This window comes from Lichenostomus cassidix, chromosome 10 (assembly GCF_008360975.1).
Source record: "Lichenostomus cassidix isolate B80296 chromosome 10, HeHo_3.0, whole genome shotgun sequence".
NCBI classification, from domain to species: Eukaryota; Metazoa; Chordata; class Aves; order Passeriformes; family Meliphagidae; genus Lichenostomus; species Lichenostomus cassidix.
Genome location: NC_139491.1, coordinates 18,371,388 through 18,388,225, shown reverse-complemented (window position 1 = coordinate 18,388,225; position 16,838 = coordinate 18,371,388). Strand labels below are relative to the sequence as shown.

At 58.5% G+C, this 16,838-nt stretch overlaps 1 protein-coding gene and 1 long non-coding RNA gene across 2 annotated transcripts; one reads left to right on the top strand and one right to left on the bottom strand.

The window, feature by feature from the left end:
• Nucleotides 1–1,794: 1,794 nt before the first annotated feature.
• On the bottom strand, nucleotides 1,795–4,047 carry LOC146432890 (uncharacterized). Its single transcript, XR_014854367.1, has 2 exons — nucleotides 3,894–4,047; nucleotides 1,795–3,512 (listed from the first exon to the last, which is right to left on the bottom strand). It is a non-coding gene; the product is annotated as an uncharacterized LOC146432890 (long non-coding RNA).
• Nucleotides 4,048–5,854: 1,807 nt separating this feature from the next.
• CSK (C-terminal Src kinase) lies at nucleotides 5,855–16,066 on the top strand. The gene is made up of 13 exons (XM_085071037.1): nucleotides 5,855–6,112; nucleotides 10,581–10,655; nucleotides 10,845–10,958; nucleotides 11,439–11,551; nucleotides 12,208–12,427; nucleotides 12,853–12,946; nucleotides 13,021–13,086; nucleotides 13,199–13,298; nucleotides 13,448–13,538; nucleotides 13,989–14,062; nucleotides 14,155–14,350; nucleotides 14,990–15,076; nucleotides 15,157–16,066. The coding sequence occupies exons 2-13, from the start codon at nucleotides 10,641–10,643 to the stop codon at nucleotides 15,337–15,339; spliced, it is 1,353 nt and encodes a 450-aa protein (XP_084927163.1). The 5' UTR covers nucleotides 5,855–6,112; nucleotides 10,581–10,640; the 3' UTR covers nucleotides 15,340–16,066.
• The last annotated feature ends 772 nt before the right edge of the window (nucleotides 16,067–16,838 follow it).

Below are 16,838 nucleotides of genomic sequence, written 5' to 3'. Positions count from 1 at the left end.
GCCGATTGCCCAAGACTTCGGGGAGATTCCAGCTTGTCCAGACCCGCTAAGTCAGCCTGAGGGAAAAGGAGTGACTCTGCATGTCCAGGTCCTGCCTGGTCACCAGTTTGTGATGGAACACTGAGGTGAGGCAGCCTCAGAGCCACCTGAATCCTTTGAACCAGCAGGAGCAGCTTGGTGGTGTCACTCCAGCTTCGTCTTCACTGTTTAATATCATAATCCCAATATTGTTGGAAAAGCACCAGAATGGAGGGTCCAAACCTGCTGAAGGCCATCAGATGCCTAGGGAGAAAAACGGAAGGATGCTTTAGGACAAGCCATGAGGTCCACCAGCCAGATAACAGCTCCACCAGCTACGGCAAGGACACAGGTCAATGCAACAAAGTCACAAATGCACTTCCCACAAGGGACACTCCAAAGCCAGCATTCACCTCTCACAGGGGAAGGTGGGATCATCCACTGCAGGTGGATCTCAGGGCCTAACCTGGGCACTCAGAAGAACAGCAGGACTGCTAGGGACTCCTCAGTGCCACGCTGTCCCCGTGGGGGGGACTTGGCCCGGTGACCCTGCTGCAGTGGGGACACGCTGTGCTGGCCCCTGTGGGACCACAGACCAGGTTTGCTGCAGCCCTTGCGTGACTCCCTTGCCCTGAAGGCTGGGTGTGCTGATAAGGCTGCAATAAGCAGGAGCAGATAGAAAGAACAGCTGGAATTTTTTCCCCCCCCTTTGGAAATAAGAGTTTTATAACCCTGGGGCAGATAAGCAGCTTAATATTAACATTAGTGGGGTGAAACAGCCTCTTGCTGGTGGAAGGTCTCCCCAAGATCTGTTTATCAAGGGCTGAGGAAGTCACCCCTGTGTCGGGATGGAGCAGGGGAAGGGAGGAGGCTGCAGGGGAGAGGGATGGGCAGGCACTTATTGTTCCCTTCTCTTCAAGGGGCTGGAGAGAAAGCACCCACTTTGTAACTCCCCATCTGCATTTAGCACCTCTCCCTCTCTTGATGCCAATGGAAGACCTTTCCAGGCATTTTGCAACAGCAGCAGGGACACCTGAGACCCTGGTCTGATATCCCTGCAAGCTTTCCTCTCCTTGGACATCCTGTCTAACAGCCTAGACCCCAGGTGAGGCCCCAGTTTTCCTGCTGGGGTTCACAGAATCATAAAACAGAATAGGAGCTGGAAGGGATCACCGAGTCCAGCTCCTGGCCCTGCACAGACACCCCAACAATCCCACCCCGTGCATCCCTGGGGTCCAAACACTCGTGGAGCTCTGGCAGCCTCGGGGCTGTGCCCATTCCCTGCTCAGTGCCTGACCACCCTCTGGGGCAGGAACCTTCTCCTGATATCCCACCTAACCCTCCCCTTTCCATCATCACTGCCGTGAAAGCCTCAGTGGCTCACAGGAGGTGAGAGTCTCCATCTCCCCTATCCTTACCTGCCCCTAACGACCTTCCTCAATTAAGCCCTCCAATTACTCACTGGGCAGTCTGCAAGCGCTGTGATTTCGTTACTGGAACTGGGGCTGTGATAAGCCAGGGGAGCTTTGATCGCTCCGTGGCAAATTGCTTTTATGGTCGGTTTTAAAATGAGTCATGAGACCAGTCCTGGCAGCAAAACACCTTCCAAAGTGGAACAGGGCTCCCAGCACCCTCATTCCCACAGGAAAAGGTTTGGGCACATGCACCTTCTCCCTGTAGCTGAGACATCTGCCCTATGCCAGCATTCTGGCTGGTGACATCTCCTCACTGGGAAAGTCAGTCCCCAGCCTCAAAACAGGGCAGAGGAACCATCTGTGGCTCTTCCTCATGGATGGAAGAGAGGAGTTGCTCTAACATTGAATGGCCCTCCTGATTTAAAAGGGAATCCTGCATTTCTGATTTCTTTCCTTTGGCTGTTTGAGATCTGGTATCAGGAACCATCTCCCCGTGGGGATTAATGCTTGTGTGCCTTGCTTTTGCTGCTTGTCCCCAGCACTGGTGACAGAAGAAAACCCCCCAACACCATCTTTCTCTTTGCATCTCCACTGGGACAGAGCTGGGCTCTCCCATGCCTTGGACTCCATGCTGATTTCTGCCTTTATGGGGAAAAAAAATCTCTGCCCAGCTCCCATGAGCTGGTGGGACCTTCTGCTGGTGAAGTGTCCTCTGTTGTGGGTGAGGAAGATGCTGGTTCTCCAAACCATCCAGGCTGAACCTGTGGGTGGAGCAGAGTTTGAGCCAAAGGAGCTGGGCACATCAACCCTGGCACATGGCTCTGTGGGGCTCCCAAATCTCCCTTTTTCTGCTCCCTCTCCCCAGTGGGAAGGAGGCTGTGTTTGGGCTGATTGATCACCCTGTGCTATCGGAAGCACAAGGTACCTGTGAATCAGAGGGCAGCAGAGAGGGTGAGGATGGAGTTTGTCCCCAGGCTGAGAAGGGAACAGCAGAGATGCAGAGATAACTCCTCCCTGCACGCAAAGCCCTGCTCAGGAAAAGCTCCAGGCTCCTGGGAATTCCCTCAAACCCGGCTGTACACCAACCTTGGCAGGATTTTCCATGGGAGCAGGGGCCCTGTGGAGCTGGGGGCCACCAGGTCACGCGAGCACTGGCAGTGTGAGCCAAAAGCCTCTGGGATTGGGGATGCTCCTCAAACTCTGCCCTGGCAGCAGGGTGTGGTCTGCAGAGCCAGGATATATTCAGGGCTGGCTGTCCCCTGTATGTCCCCAAGGCCAGCCCTGGGTGTCCTGGTGGCAGCATAGCAGTGGCTCCTGCAGGGGAAGGGTAAATCTGGGGGGCTCTCATCGCCCCCCCCCCCCAACTGGCCCCATCATAAGGGGTCCCAGTTGTCAGCCCCACTGCCACACCCCTGAAATCAGCTCCCTCAACCCCAGCAGGGTGCTGGGGACACAGCTTGGTCCCAGCCCGGAGGTGAAAAGCCACCTGCTGAGAGGCAGTGTCCCCAGCCTGCTCCCCTTCGACTGAAAACATCCTGGGAACCACGATGAGCCCCGAAATGAGGCTTTTCTCCACATTCCGGGGGTTTTGGGGTTGGCGTGGGGGAAGAGGCCCCCCGAGAAGCAGAACTGGGATGGAGCGAGCAGGATCCCAATTCACTGGAGCATTGCTGTCCCCTCCCGCTGGGACCTGCGACATGGACGCCCTCCGGTGGCACCTGTGACACCAGCTCCGCCGGCGCCTGTGGCTGCTGGGCACGGGGCAGCGCCGGCTTTTACCGCCGATGGGAGATTTTTGGGGGGAGGAACATCTGGGGAGGGGATCTGTAGGAGACTGTCCCTCCTGCAGAGCATCCGCATCCCTCGCCTCCCCCGGAGCCCTGGGAACCGCAGAGCCATCCAGACCCGGCTCCCTTCGGGGGTTTTCAGCTGGCAGGTGAATTCTCCCGGGCAGACGATTCTCCATCACTCGCTCCGTCGGGATTGCAATCTCAGCTCCTCCTCTGTTGCGTTTCCCCCCGTCTTTTCTTTTCTTTTCCCTTTTCCTGCTGATCCCAGCCGGCTGAAGGGCCCCCTCTCCTGGCGCAAGGCAGGGACATGGCCATCCATGCCTCCCCAGCCGTGGACAAACCCATCCTTCCCTTCCAGCCAGAGGACCACCCACCCTCAAAGCAGACTCTCCCTGGGAAAAATTCCAGCCGGACATGGCAACAGCTGTGCCCAGAGGATTCCCCTCTGTGTCTCCTGCATGGACCAGCTTCAGCCAAATCACTGCATCGTCCTTCCAGCCATCCCTGGGGATGCTGATGGTCTTGGGGCTTCAGGGGGGAGAAAAAAAAACCCATGGCAGAGTATTTCCCTATTCCTAGGTCAGATGGGCCGGGAAAACGTGGGATTGGGCACTATTCCCCACCAAGCTGTGTTCATGCCAGGTTTGTCCACCCAAGAGCTGAGACTCACCAGCCTCCTGCTGCTCCCCAGCCCCGGGGAGGGGGTAATCCTCACCCCAGCGGTGCTGTGCTGGGGATGTCTGTGGGATTCTGGTTAACAATCACCCCGAAGAGCCCGTGAGCGAGCAGGGCAGCGTGCAGGGCCGGGTGGGTGCACCGGGGCGTGCATGGCTTTGTGGCTGCGGCTGCACTTCTGGGGCACGAGCTGCTTTCAGTTCCTCCCGGCACGGCTCTGCTGGAGCCTGGGAGAGGATGAGCCCCTTCCCCGCCTCCCCGAGGCTGAGGGAACACGCCAGACCTGGAGGGGAAATCGGGGCTGTGAATGAGTGCCTGACTCCAGCAGCGTGTCCCGGAACTTTCCCACGCACTCCTGGAGCAAGGATGTGCTTCCTGAGAACGGGCTGGGCTTTGCAGCCCACTCCCGTGGCTGGTGGGACCTCCCTGGCTCTGCACCCTGACTTTCCGTGTCCCCTGCGGTCCCTTTGTCCCCTTCAGATCCATCTCCATCACCTCTCCCCAGTCGCCTCATCCCCTCCAGGTACCAGCCATGCAGACCCAGGGCTCAGTGCTTGTTTTTGGGTCCTCATCCCTTACCCATGGGGACACACATCCCCAGGATGGTGCTCGCACAGGACACAACCTCTTCCCATGCCGTGGCATTCTGGTTGGGATGCTGAAGGATGGTGAGAAGCAGGGGACAGCCAAAAAACAGGAGTAGGCCTGTGAGTAAGACTTCCTGCTTTGCAGTACATGAAGCAGGTGCTGGTACCAGAGCAGGAAGTGCCCAGTATTGTTACTATTTTCTTGCTGTTGATGTTATATTATAGAACCATGAAATCAAGCAATGGGTTAGGTTGGAAGGTACCCTAAAAATAATCTATTAATTCTATTAATCCCATTAATTCTATTCCATATTATCATGTTATATGGCATTATATGATGCTACGCTCTCTGATATGTTTATGTGATGTCATGTTCTATACTATTGCTTTGTTATTTGAGAAATTTTATTGTATTATTATTGTTATTGTTGCTGTTACTATTATTGATATCTTCCAGAACCACAGAATCAGAGAATGGTTTGGATTGGAAGAGACCTTAAAGATATTTTATTATATTTCTATGATGTTGTGGGATATATCATTGTCATTTGACCGTTTTATCATCATTTCCGGGTTTGCAATGATTTTTATTATTTTATTGGGTTTTTAGCACCATTTCAGCACTATTTTGCGTCCATGTGAGCACACACCGAGCGGGCAACCCTGCTCGGGCAGGAACTGTGGGGTCTGTCCCGCTCCCAGGAGCGCTCCTGGTGCGGCGCCGCTCCCAGTGCAGATCCCGGTGCCGGTGTCGTTCCCGCTGCTGGAGCGGGTCCCGTTACGGGTCCCCATACGGGCACGGTGGCAGTCCCGTTGCTGGTGTCGCTCCCGCTCCCCCTGTAGCTCCCGCTCCCGTTGTCAGTGCGGCTCCCGTTCCCGCTGCAATCCCGGTTCCAAGCCCGGTCCCAGCGCGGGTCCTGCTCCCGCTGCCGCCGCCGCTCCCATTGCCGGTGCGGGTCCCGCTACCCGTCCCGGTGCGAGTCCCGGTGCCTGGGGGGTGCCAGTACTGCCGCGGGTCCCACTGCTGTTGCCGCTGCCGTTCCCAGTGAGGGTCCCATTCCCGGTGCGGGTCCCGCTGTCCCCTCTGTTAACGCTGTCCCCTCTGTCCTCTCTATGCCCCCTATCCCCTCTATCCCCGCTGTCCCCTCTGTACTGTCTATCCCCGCTGTCTCGTCTATCCCCGTTATCCCCGCTGTCCCCGCTGTCCCCGTTGTTCCCGGTCAGCGTCGCGCTGCCGGTGGCGCTGCCGGCGGTGACCGCCAGGTGGCGCCGCGCTCCGCCCGGTGCCCCCGCCCCGCTGCCGGCGCGGTGCTCGCGGCGCATGCGCGCTGCTCTCGGGGCGCTCCGGTTCCGGGCGCCGCTCCCTCCGTCCCTCCGTCCCTCCCTCCCTCCCTCGGTCCGTCCCTCGGCCCCGCCGCCCGGGACCCCCCGCGCCCCCGCCCGCCCCGCGCCCCCCGCGCCCCCCGCGCCGCGCTGGGCCCCGCCGCGCTCCGGCGGCGGCGGCGGCTCCGGCTTCCCCCGCCCCTTCCGCCCCCCCGCGCCCCCCCGCCGGCCCAGCCGAGCCCGGAGGCCCCGGCGGCGCCGCATGGAGCAGCCGGCGGCGGGCTGAGCCCCGGCCCGGAGGGAGGTGAGTGACGGCGGCGGTGCCGGGCGGGGGCAGCGAGCGGGGCGCGGACAATGGGGCGGGGGGTGCGGGGTCCGGCCGCGCCTGACCCCCGGTGACCCCGGCACTGCCGCTCCCGCCCCGCCGCGCTCCCCGGGGACCCGCGCCCCGCTCCCCGTGCTGCGGCCGGGCGGAGAGACACCCCCGCAGCATCCCATCCCTGCCCGGGGCGGGGGTCCCACCGCGCCCGAACCCCGCCGGGGGTACCGGCTGCTCCTGCCGCGGCATCCCCATCCCGTACAAAGGCCCGTGGAGCGGCGGGTTTGGGGAGAGCAGGGCGGCGCGGCTGTTCGGAGGGGTTGGCGGCGCATTGTTGGTTTGAATGTTTTAAAATTTGGGGCTTTTTCTTTTTTTTTTTTTTTTTGGGCAATAAGGCGGCGGCGGGTTATTTATAGCCGCGGCTGTTGCTCGTTGGTTTAGCGAGAGCGAAAGGGGCTGTGCCGTCGGGCGGAAAAAAAAGTCCCAGAAAAATCAAAATGCGGGGCAAAAAGTCCGAAAAAAAAAAAGGCCAATCGAAAGGCTGGGGAGGGGGAGGAAGAGGATGGCAGCCTTCCTCCCGGGGCAGGGGTTTGTTCCCAGCGGACTCACGCACAGCCCCATCCTGGAAAGGGAGGGAGTGTCCGGAGAGGTCCCTGGAGGGATGCGGGAGGTTTCGGGAGCATCCCCATCCTCCCTCATGGAGCATCAGCGGGGTGGGAGCGATGGAGCCGTGGGATAACCCCTGCAAACCCGTTTTGGGAGTTTTGGGGTGCTCTCCGCCCTGTGACCGCTGCCTCCCCCCATCTTTCCGGTTTTGAGTGAGTGTTTGCCAAAAAAACCCTTCCGTGCCCCACTCTGCGTCACGTGCCCGTCCCCGGGGATGCTCTGACAACGTCCAGCACCTGGGAAAGGGATCCTGGGGTGATTTGTGGTGCCCTGATGAGGTTTTTGTAGGATAAAGGTGGACCATGAAAACCTCTCCGCAATGGGGGGCACCAGGAGCAGCTCCTCTCCAGGCCTCCACCTGTCCCCCAGGTGCCTCCTGCAGTCTGACCAGCAGCATCTTCTCTTTCTCTTCTGAAAGAACTTAAAATCCCTGCAGAAAGCAGGAGGGCTGCCCCCCTCAGCCCTTTTTTGCAGCAGGGCACCTGACTGGGGCTGGTTTGCGGGGAGCAGCTCCGAAACGCTGCGAGCTGGCGGGTGAGACAAAGGAGGAACGTTTTTCTTTCGATTAGAGTAATCGTAGGTGTTCGTTGTAATAACAGGAGATAAGATCGTTCGGAGGCAGGGAGGATGTTGTCTGGTTTGGGTTTTTTTTTTTCTTGTGAAGTTTGAAGGACTTCATTGGGAGATGGATGAATGGAAGGGGGTGGATTTGGATGGTGCCCACACACCTGTTTCCACTGGGAATGAAGGTTCTCTGCCATCAACAGCTGAACTTCATTTAAAACAGAGTCATCCTGGTGCTGGGCAGGTGCTCTCCCCTCTCCTAGTAGGGCTTGAAACGGAAATGCAGCATCTTTCACCCACCCCATCCCATGGTGATGGTGCTCCTCAGGTGGGATGGGGTCCCAAAGGGGTCCCAAGTTCCTCTTCCAACCTGCCTGTGGGTCTGGCACAACTTGAATTGGGCTGGTGATTAATGAGAGGAGCAGTGTCCCCGGCTCATTTCCCTGGTGCCCTTTGGATTGTCAGGGTGGCAGAGGTGCTCGCTGTACCTGCCCTGCCCACCTTCCCCGGCTGCTGGCTGCCGAGCTGGCCTTCCCACAGGGCAATCCAGGAGCAGGGCTGTGAGGAAGGCCCTGGGGATGGAGCTGGGGCGCAGCACTGCGGTGAGATCCAGCACTGAGGTTCCTGCCTCTGAGGATGCTCGGGTGGGGAGCAAAGGGCTTTGGGGGTTCACCTGAGCACATCCTGAGCCCCAGTTCGGGAATAGGGAGCTTCCAGAGGGAACAACCCCTGGAAGGGGTTGGAAACACCCAAGCCCAGCAATCAGCTCTACCCAATGGACCAGGCTGCTCCCTGGCTAATTTCTTTAATTATTATAAATTTCTTTCATCTGCTGCCGCACATCCTCCTTGAGGAGAGAAGGGGCGATGCCCGTGTTTTCCCGGAAGGCAGAGGCTGCTGCTTTTAAGCTGTGGATCCACTCCAGCAGCATCTCCACGTCCTTCTCCCAGCCCAGCATCCCACAGGGATGTGCGGGGCTGGCGGAAGCAGGCGCGAGGCCGGGGCTGGCCCGGGTGACGCGCGGCAGGAACCACTGGCTGTCACATGAGGCCTTCGGGGGGCTGCTTGGCAGCTGCCCCGTGTGGTTTCCTCCTCCTCCTCCTCGGAAAGTCTTGGCTTTGAGGCAGAAATTAGGTAACGATTGAAGAGGAGATGAGGCTCAGAGGAGGAAGGTCTGTGTCAGGGTGAGGGGCAGCTCCCGGTGTTGTAAAGACCTCCCCTTTAAAACCGAAAGGCAAATTTGCTGTGTGTAATTATAACAATGCCACAGTCCAGTGCCATGAATATCCATAATCTGGGAGGATAAAAAAGCCTGGAGCAGCTGGAGCATGTTCTTGGTGGGTTCACTGGGGCAGTTTCCTCTTTAGCAGGGGAAAAAATTCTCTTTATGAAGGCAGGCTATGAATTTTGTATCCTCCCTGCATTTATCAAATATGAATGCTGGTGACATCCGTGAGCTGAAAGCCCAAACAAGCAGCCTTTGGGATTGGGCAGATGCAGCTCCTGCATGGGGCGAGAGATGGCTTTTCCATCGTGTGGTTGTGGGATGAACCTCTGGGCATCCCTTTGAATCCTGACCTGGCTCCAGGGATTCCCAGCTGGAGGCACACCTCGGATGAGACCTCCATCGTGCTGATGTTTGGGTGTTTGAAATAAGGCCTGGCCGGTGGGAAGCGCTGACTCAGGGCTTTGGGCAGGAGCTGCTCCTTGAGCAACAGCCGGAACCAACTTGTGCTCGGTGTCCCCACAGCCTGCTGGATGGGGAACGGGGCTGAAAGCCCCAGCGGTGGGAAATTCCCTTCTTAAACCTCAGCTAAATCCCTCCCCAGACTGAGAGAGTGTAGTGTATTCCCTGCTTTTCTCCCTGGTGGGGAGCTGGGGCTGTTCTGGCGGACAGCACTCCCAGCCGGTGCTCCCCAGGCCAGCATCACCTGGCTCTGCCCTCCCCTGGATCCTGGCACTCTGTGGCAGTGTCCCCAGGTGCCATCAGCTTGGATTTGGGTGTCATCTCCACAGCCTTTTTCTGGGCTGGCTGGGAAGGAAACCAACCCAACGCCATGATGATGGAAACCCCTCCAACCCCTCAGTCCCCAAACTGTCCTCAGGGTGAACGTCCCAGCCTCGATTCATCCTCTCTGCTGCCAAAAATAGAGCGATTTGTGCCCTGTCCCCACCCTGGGGGAAGGTGAAGAAGGTGGCTGGTGGCAGCGTGACGCCTTTTCCGGAATGCTCCGGGCATGTGGTGGAAACAGGGCCACATTCTCACTGCGCTCTTCCTCCCCGCAGTTCTGCCCCTTATCTTCTTCCTCCTCCCGTCGCTCAGCCTTGCCCCCCGTTTCACTTCCTCCTTCCCAAAATACTCCCAGCTGCTGACGGCAGGGCTGGGAGCGGTGACTGCCGATGGCCCCGTGGTGAATTCATAAATATGATGAATTCATAAATATTTGGGTGGGTTTTGAGGGTTGCTCTGCCCGTGTCCCCCTCTGTGCCCCCAGCCCAGCACGACCCCGCTGCCCCAGCCCAAGAAAGCCTGGTTTGATTCTGGGGCCGGTGACTTCATCCCTTCCCGGGGGCTGGAGCGGCGGGAATAAAGCCGGGTTTGTTCCCCTCCCACACACCCATCCCAGAGCACAGCACCCCCGGTCAGTGCGTCCCCCTGGGGCTTTAGGAGCGGCGCGTTCCAGAGTCCCAGTGGTTTTTAGCCTGCAGGGAGCAGATTTGGTTTATTTCTTTTGGATGCCGGGCCTGGGAAGCTCTCAGGGCTGGATGTTTCCATGCGCGGGTCACCAGGGAGAGCAGGGCTCTGGCTGTGCAGCCTGGGAGAGGAGTGGGATGGGCCTCCTGGAGGTCATCCCTGCTCCCTTCCCTTTCCTGGGCATCTCCATCCATCCATGCCGTGCTGGATTTTTCTTTGGTGCAGATGCTGCACTCAGAAACTCTGTCCTTAAGAAGCTGTATCCGTGCAAATGCCTCCTAATCCGGGTGAGCAGCTCCGTGCTGCTCCCATCCCTGACTGCAGGGGCTGAGCAGACCCAGAGTTCCCACTTCCACCTCACTTTGGGGATATTTTGGAAGCAGCACCTTGGTCAGGTTCTGTTCTTGGAGGGAGAAGAGATGCTCACCTGGCATGAGAGCATCCTTTGGGGCAGGCTGCTCCCTCTGCACCTTCCTTGTGTGTCATTCCCGCCGTGCCCAGTTCTCAGCCATCCTTCCCCCCGTGCAGGTCTCATGGTACCCAGTGACGTGTCCCCCCTGTGAGATTCGTGCCCAACCTCCTGAGAAGATGTCAGGGATGCAGGTAAGCTCTGGGTGAGGACAGGCAGGGACAGAGCCATCCAGAGGTGCTCAGGAGGGACATGGGGACACTCGGTTTGAGTAGATCCCATTTGGGTTCTCATCTGAGGGAGGTCCCTGAGGGTCAGGGGGTGCCAGGGGTGGGTGACACACCCCAGCCAAGGCTCTGATGGCATTCCCTGTTCCCTGCCAGGCCGTGTGGCCGTCCGGTACAGAATGTATCGCCAAGTACAACTTCCACGGTACCGCCGAGCAGGACCTGCCCTTCAGCAAAGGAGACGTCCTCACCATTGTCGCTGTCACCAAGGTAAGGTGTCCCTGCCACCCCCCGCACCAGGAATTCCATGGGATGCCATCCCTGCACCCTGTGACGCATGCTGGGATCCCCTGGCCCTGGCAGTCCCACTGGGCGGGAATGGGGCCACACGCTCGGGTAATTAATTCATGGCCTCGTTAGTTAAGGTTTCTCCAGAATGGAAGCGCCTCCCGGGATGTGGAGGAGGGACGGGAGAGGCAGCGGTGCTGGGCTGCACTCCGGGGAAGGAAAAGAGGGGCTGTGGGTGTGGGGGCTCCAGGGTGCCCAGCAGGTTGGGAGGGGGATCACAGTGACCACCAGCACTGGGTTTGCTGGTCCCAGCACCGACCTCAAGCCCCCTAAACCAGGAAGGAGGTACCAGGGTGCTTGGGGTCCCCCAGGGCAGCACTCACACCCCCATGGGCTGCTTGGGTGGGATGCAGCTATCCCCAGAGGCCACGGGCTCATGGTGACGTCCCGCTGTCCCCACAGGATCCCAACTGGTACAAGGCGAAGAACAAGGTGGGCCGGGAGGGCATCATTCCTGCTAACTACGTCCAGAAGCGGGAAGGGGTCAAAGCTGGGATCAAGCTCAGCCTCATGCCGTGAGTACCCAACCAGGACATGAATCCAGGGGAGGTGGCTTGAGCTGGAGCTCACCTGTGGCCAGAGCCATGTCCCAGCAGAAGGGACGTGGCTCACAGGGTGTAGTGAGGTCAGAGGGCAGACAGGACAGCAGCTGGGGCTTCCCAGCAGTGTGGATTTGGGGTTGGGATTTGCTGCTGGGGAGAGCTCTTGAGTGCCTGGGGAGCTGCCTGCAGGGCTGGGAAGGTGATGGATGGTTGGGTTGCGTTTTAAACTGGATTTTTTACCCAAAGTCAGGGTTGTAGAGGCTGCTGGGAGGAAGAGGGCAGGTTGGAATGGGATGTGTACAGGAGGGGAGGGAAGCAGATGGACGTATGGATGGTTTTGTTGTTCGTGCTGCATCCCAGAGCTGCCAGTGACTCCCAGTCTGGAGGAGCCAGGGGAGGAAGCTCCCAGGAGTGTGCAGAGGGGCTGAATCCCAGTTTGGGGCCCGGAGGAGGGAAGCAGGATGCCATGGAAGGAGCTGTGTCATGGAGTGGGTGGGCACAGTGAGGAAGAGCACGCACAAGAGGTCCCCAGGCAGGCAGGGGACAGAAGCTGCTCCACATCCAGACACAGCCCCCCAGGGTCCAGGCAGCACCCCCAGCCCTTACCCACCCCCTGTTCCCTGCTGCAGGTGGTTCCACGGGAAGATCACGCGGGAGCAGGCGGAGCGGCTGCTGTACCCACCCGAGACGGGGCTGTTCCTGGTGCGCGAGAGCACCAACTACCCTGGGGACTACACCCTGTGCGTCAGCTGCGAGGGCAAGGTGGAGCACTACCGCATCATCTACTCCTCCAGCAAGCTCAGCATCGACGAGGAGGTCTACTTTGAGAACCTCATGCAGCTGGTGGAGGTGAGGCCCGAGCTCTGGTCACCCTTGTCCAGCCCTGGGGGACATACAGGGACATCAGAACTTGCTGGTCTGGAGCTTGGGAGGTGGTGGGACCTTTTCTGCTGACCCCCTGGGGTGGGGATGCTGGGGACAGAGCCGTGGGGACAGGGGTGGGATGTGCAGGTGACAGGGACCAGGAGGAGGGACAAGAAAGGATGTGCAGGTGACAGAGGGACCAGGAGGAGGGACAAGAAAGGGATGTGCAGGTGACAGAGGGACCAAGAGGAGGGACAAGAAGGCCCTCGGGCCACGGCCAGGCCCATCGATGGCCTCGTGCTGCCACCTGGTGGGATGTCAGAGCCCGGCAGCGCCTCGGCGTGACCCCCCGTGCCAGGGTGTCACCCAGCCCTGCCAGGGTGTCACCCAGCCCCGCCGTGTCCCCCCAGCACTACACCACGGATGCAGACGGGCTGTGCACCCGCCTCATCAAGCCCAAGGTGATGGAGGGGACGGTGGCGGCGCAGGACGAGTTCTCCCGCAGTGAGTGGCCGTGCCCCCTCCCCGGCCCCTGGGACCCCCCAGCACCCCCTCACTGCCCTTTCCCCCCCGTGCAGGCGGCTGGGCCCTCAACATGAAGGACCTCAAGTTGCTACAGATCATCGGCAAAGGGGAATTCGGAGGTGAGCCCGCTGTCCCCAGCCGCGGTGGCCCTGAGTGGGGGGGTGATGGTGGGGCCCCAGGAGGCCGGGATGCTTCCCAGTGCCTCCTGTGCCTGTCTCTCCTGGCCTGCAGACGTGATGCTGGGGGATTACCGGGGGAACAAAGTCGCCGTGAAGTGCATTAAAAACGACGCCACAGCGCAGGCCTTCCTGGCGGAGGCATCCGTCATGACGTGAGTGTCACTGTCACCGTGGGGACAGCCCCAGGGAGGGGGCACCTCTGTCCCTGTGAGCGGGAGGGTGGTCCCTGATACCTCATGGGGGCTGTGGGGAGCTCCCCTTGTCCCCAAAGCCCTGCCCTGAGCTCTCCTATGCCGCGCAGGCAGCTCCGACACAGCAACCTGGTGCAGCTCCTGGGGGTGATTGTGGAGGAGAAGAGTGGCCTTTACATCGTCACCGAGTACATGGCCAAGGTGAGACCTCCATCCTGGCCACCTGACCTTTCACACCATCCCTGGGAGACCAGCTGGGTCATGCCAGCTTGGGTGACATCTCCCTGAGGCCACCGTGGTGGTTGGAGGTGGCATGTCCCATCGCTGGCTCCGAGGGAGGGATCCTGCCCCGTGAGGAGGGAGGGAGGGACATCATCCCTGGGTCCTGCCCTGTGTTTGAAGGGACATCATGCCTGGGTCCTGTCCCATCTTAGAGGGACATCATCCCTACCAGGAGGGACATCATTCCCACATCCTGCCCACAAGGGAAGGGACGTCATCCCCTGATATTGCTCCATAAGGGAGGGACATCACTTGATCCTGTCCCACAGGGGAGGGACATCACCCCCTGGTCCTGCCCCACGAGGGAGGGGACAGCAGGTGGGCTGCTGGCCCTGATGGCCCCATGTCTCTGTGCATCTCTGCATCCAGGGCAGCCTGGTAGACTACCTGCGGTCCCGCGGGCGGTCGGTGCTCGGGGCAGACTGCCTGCTCAAGTTCTCCTTGTAAGTACCAGCCCATCCCCACCACCCTGACCCGCCCCACCCATGCTTTGGGGCCACCCTGCCAACCCCCTGCTGCCCCCCACCCCTGGCAGAGATGTCTGTGAAGCCATGGAGTACCTGGAAGCCAACAACTTTGTGCACCGGGACCTGGCGGCGAGGAACGTGCTGGTGTCAGAGGACAACATCGCCAAGGTCAGCGATTTCGGGCTCACCAAGGAAGCCTCCTCCACACAGGACACGGGCAAGCTGCCGGTCAAGTGGACGGCGCCAGAAGCACTTAGAGAAAAGGTGGGTGAGCAGAGAGGGGCTCTGGGCTGCATGGATGTGGTGGAGGCTGTGGGAAGGGGGAACATTGCAGGGTGCTCCGAATTTTCCTTGCAGAGATGGCGCTTGAGCGTACCAGCAAATCTGCTTAAGTAGTTTCAAATCTGAAAAATCAATAGGCAAATCTGTCATTAAAAAAATTCTGAATGAGAAAACATTAAATAAGACACTCCACATCACGAAACACTAGAGAAGGTGTGCCAAAATTTATCCCAAAATTGATCACATGCATATCGGGAGAAAAAAAATGTTACCCAACTCAGGAAAGCTAGATAACTGATCATTTTAATTCTTCAGCTATAACATGAATATTACAAATACACTGTATAAATCTAGGCACAGTGTTGGGCTCCAGCTCTTTGGGGAGTTAATTACAGAAATTGAGTCTTGTGCAGGAATGGGCATTTGCTCTCTCCCTATTTCTCAGTTAACTTCAGAGTTGCTATTCCCTATAAAAGTGTGAATGTCAGCTGAGGTGACATACTTCACGTAGCGCCACTTCCCACTGTATGACCCCAAAACCAGCTGCCCTGAGGTGGGGAAGATCTGCTGCCCCCCATCCCTGCCTGAGCCTGCTCACAGGGCTTCTCTCCCTCCCTCCAGAAATTCTCCACCAAGTCGGACGTGTGGAGCTTCGGGATCCTCCTCTGGGAAATCTACTCCTTCGGGCGAGTGCCTTATCCGAGAATTGTAAGTGAGGGCTGGATTTGGGGGGAGCCAAGCCCTGGTTTTGGGGGATCCCTGTCCCTCACCCCCCGAATTCCCCGCAGCCCCTGAAGGACGTGGTGCCCCGCGTGGAGAAGGGCTACAAGATGGATGCTCCGGACGGTTGTCCGGCCGTCGTCTACGAGGTGATGAAGAAGTGCTGGACGCTGGACCCCGGGCACCGGCCGTCCTTCCACCAGCTCCGTGAACAGCTAGTGCATATCAAAGAGAAGGAGCTCTACCTGTGAGGGGGGGCTCTGCCACCCCACAGCCGGAGGGGACCCACGCTGGGGGGGACCAGGGTGGGGGCAGACCCCGTGCCCCACCCCGGCACCAGGAGGGAGCCCCGGGGGTGTCTGCCCCCCCCACTTCCCCCGGTTGCTTCCAAACTTCCAAATCTGTCAGTTTTTATTTTTATTTTCTAGGTTTGGGTATTTTTTGTTTTGGTCTCCCACGCTCTTTTTTTTTTTTTTTTATTTTTGTGGGTGTTTTTTTGTTGTTTTCTCAGTTTTGGGGGGGTTTGGGTTTTTTTTTTGTTTTTTTTATTATTTCAAGCAGGGCCCAGCTGAGCGTTGGGCGTTTTACTAAAGTACGAATCTTATTTTTTAATGTAATTAAAAGAAAAAAAAAAAAAAAAGAAAAAAAAAGGAGAGAGAAAGCGAGAAGAAGGTTGTTAAAAGGAGAATAATAATAAATAAACCAATGAAACGGACACATGAAAAGGAAACCCCCAGCGACAGAAGTGATGGTTGACGGGGAGACGCTGGACTCGCCGCCCGGTCGGGAGAGCGCGGCCGCGTCCCCGCCAGACGCTTTTTTTTTTGGGTTGTTTTGCTTTAAACTCGTTGCAATGTTTGCATGCTGTCTCCAGAGGCCTTTTTTTCCAGTCCTGTCCAGTGCTTTATTCTCATGTAATGCTACCGACTGTGAGATTAAAAACTGTAATAAAAAAAACCATTCCATACGGACGCGGCACATCCCGCCTCAGCCCCCCTCTGTCACCCTGCGGGTCCTGAGATCCTCTGGCATGGGAAAATGTGGGGATGGATGGACCCCCATCTCTGCCCAGGGCCCCCAAATAGGTGGGGATGAGTACCTTGAGCTCCATCCTGCCCATGACAACTGGAAGGTTGTGACAGTGGTGAAGCTGTTGAATGATGCCAAAGCTCCCCTATAGTCCAGGCTTTATTTTCTGATGCTGTGACCAGGCAGGGAATGCAGTTTGGGGCTGATTCCTGCACCTCGTGGGCCTCGTTCCCCTCCTTGCTTGTCTCAGCCAGAGGGTTAAAGCCATCTATGCAGCAGGACCCCCATGTCCTGTGTCCCCGACCCCAAAAAGGAGCTGTCCCCTGGAATCCCCGGAGGGAGCTGGGTGGAGGTGCCGTCTGGCACGGCAGGTTTAGAATAGCTCCCCTCATCCCCAGGGAATTATTCAGCGTTAAACTGAATCATTTGAGTTTATTCAGCCGGATCTGCCGGCTGCCTGCTTGGCAAGCCCCAGTCGGGAGCTCTCCGTCTGCTTTGGACCGGGATTGAGACCGAGACTCCTCTTGGAGAGGGGTTAAAGGGAAAATTAGGGAGTGTCGGGATGTGGGGACAGCTCAGGGATGTGTGGGAGGGAGCACGAAGGGGGAGATGTGCTCACACCCCCTTCCCCCGAGCCCTCGGGCTGTCCGGATGTGCCGAGGCGGGAGGACAGGGATGAGGGATGCGATGTGGCTTTATAGGGTTTCATCTCCCCTGGACC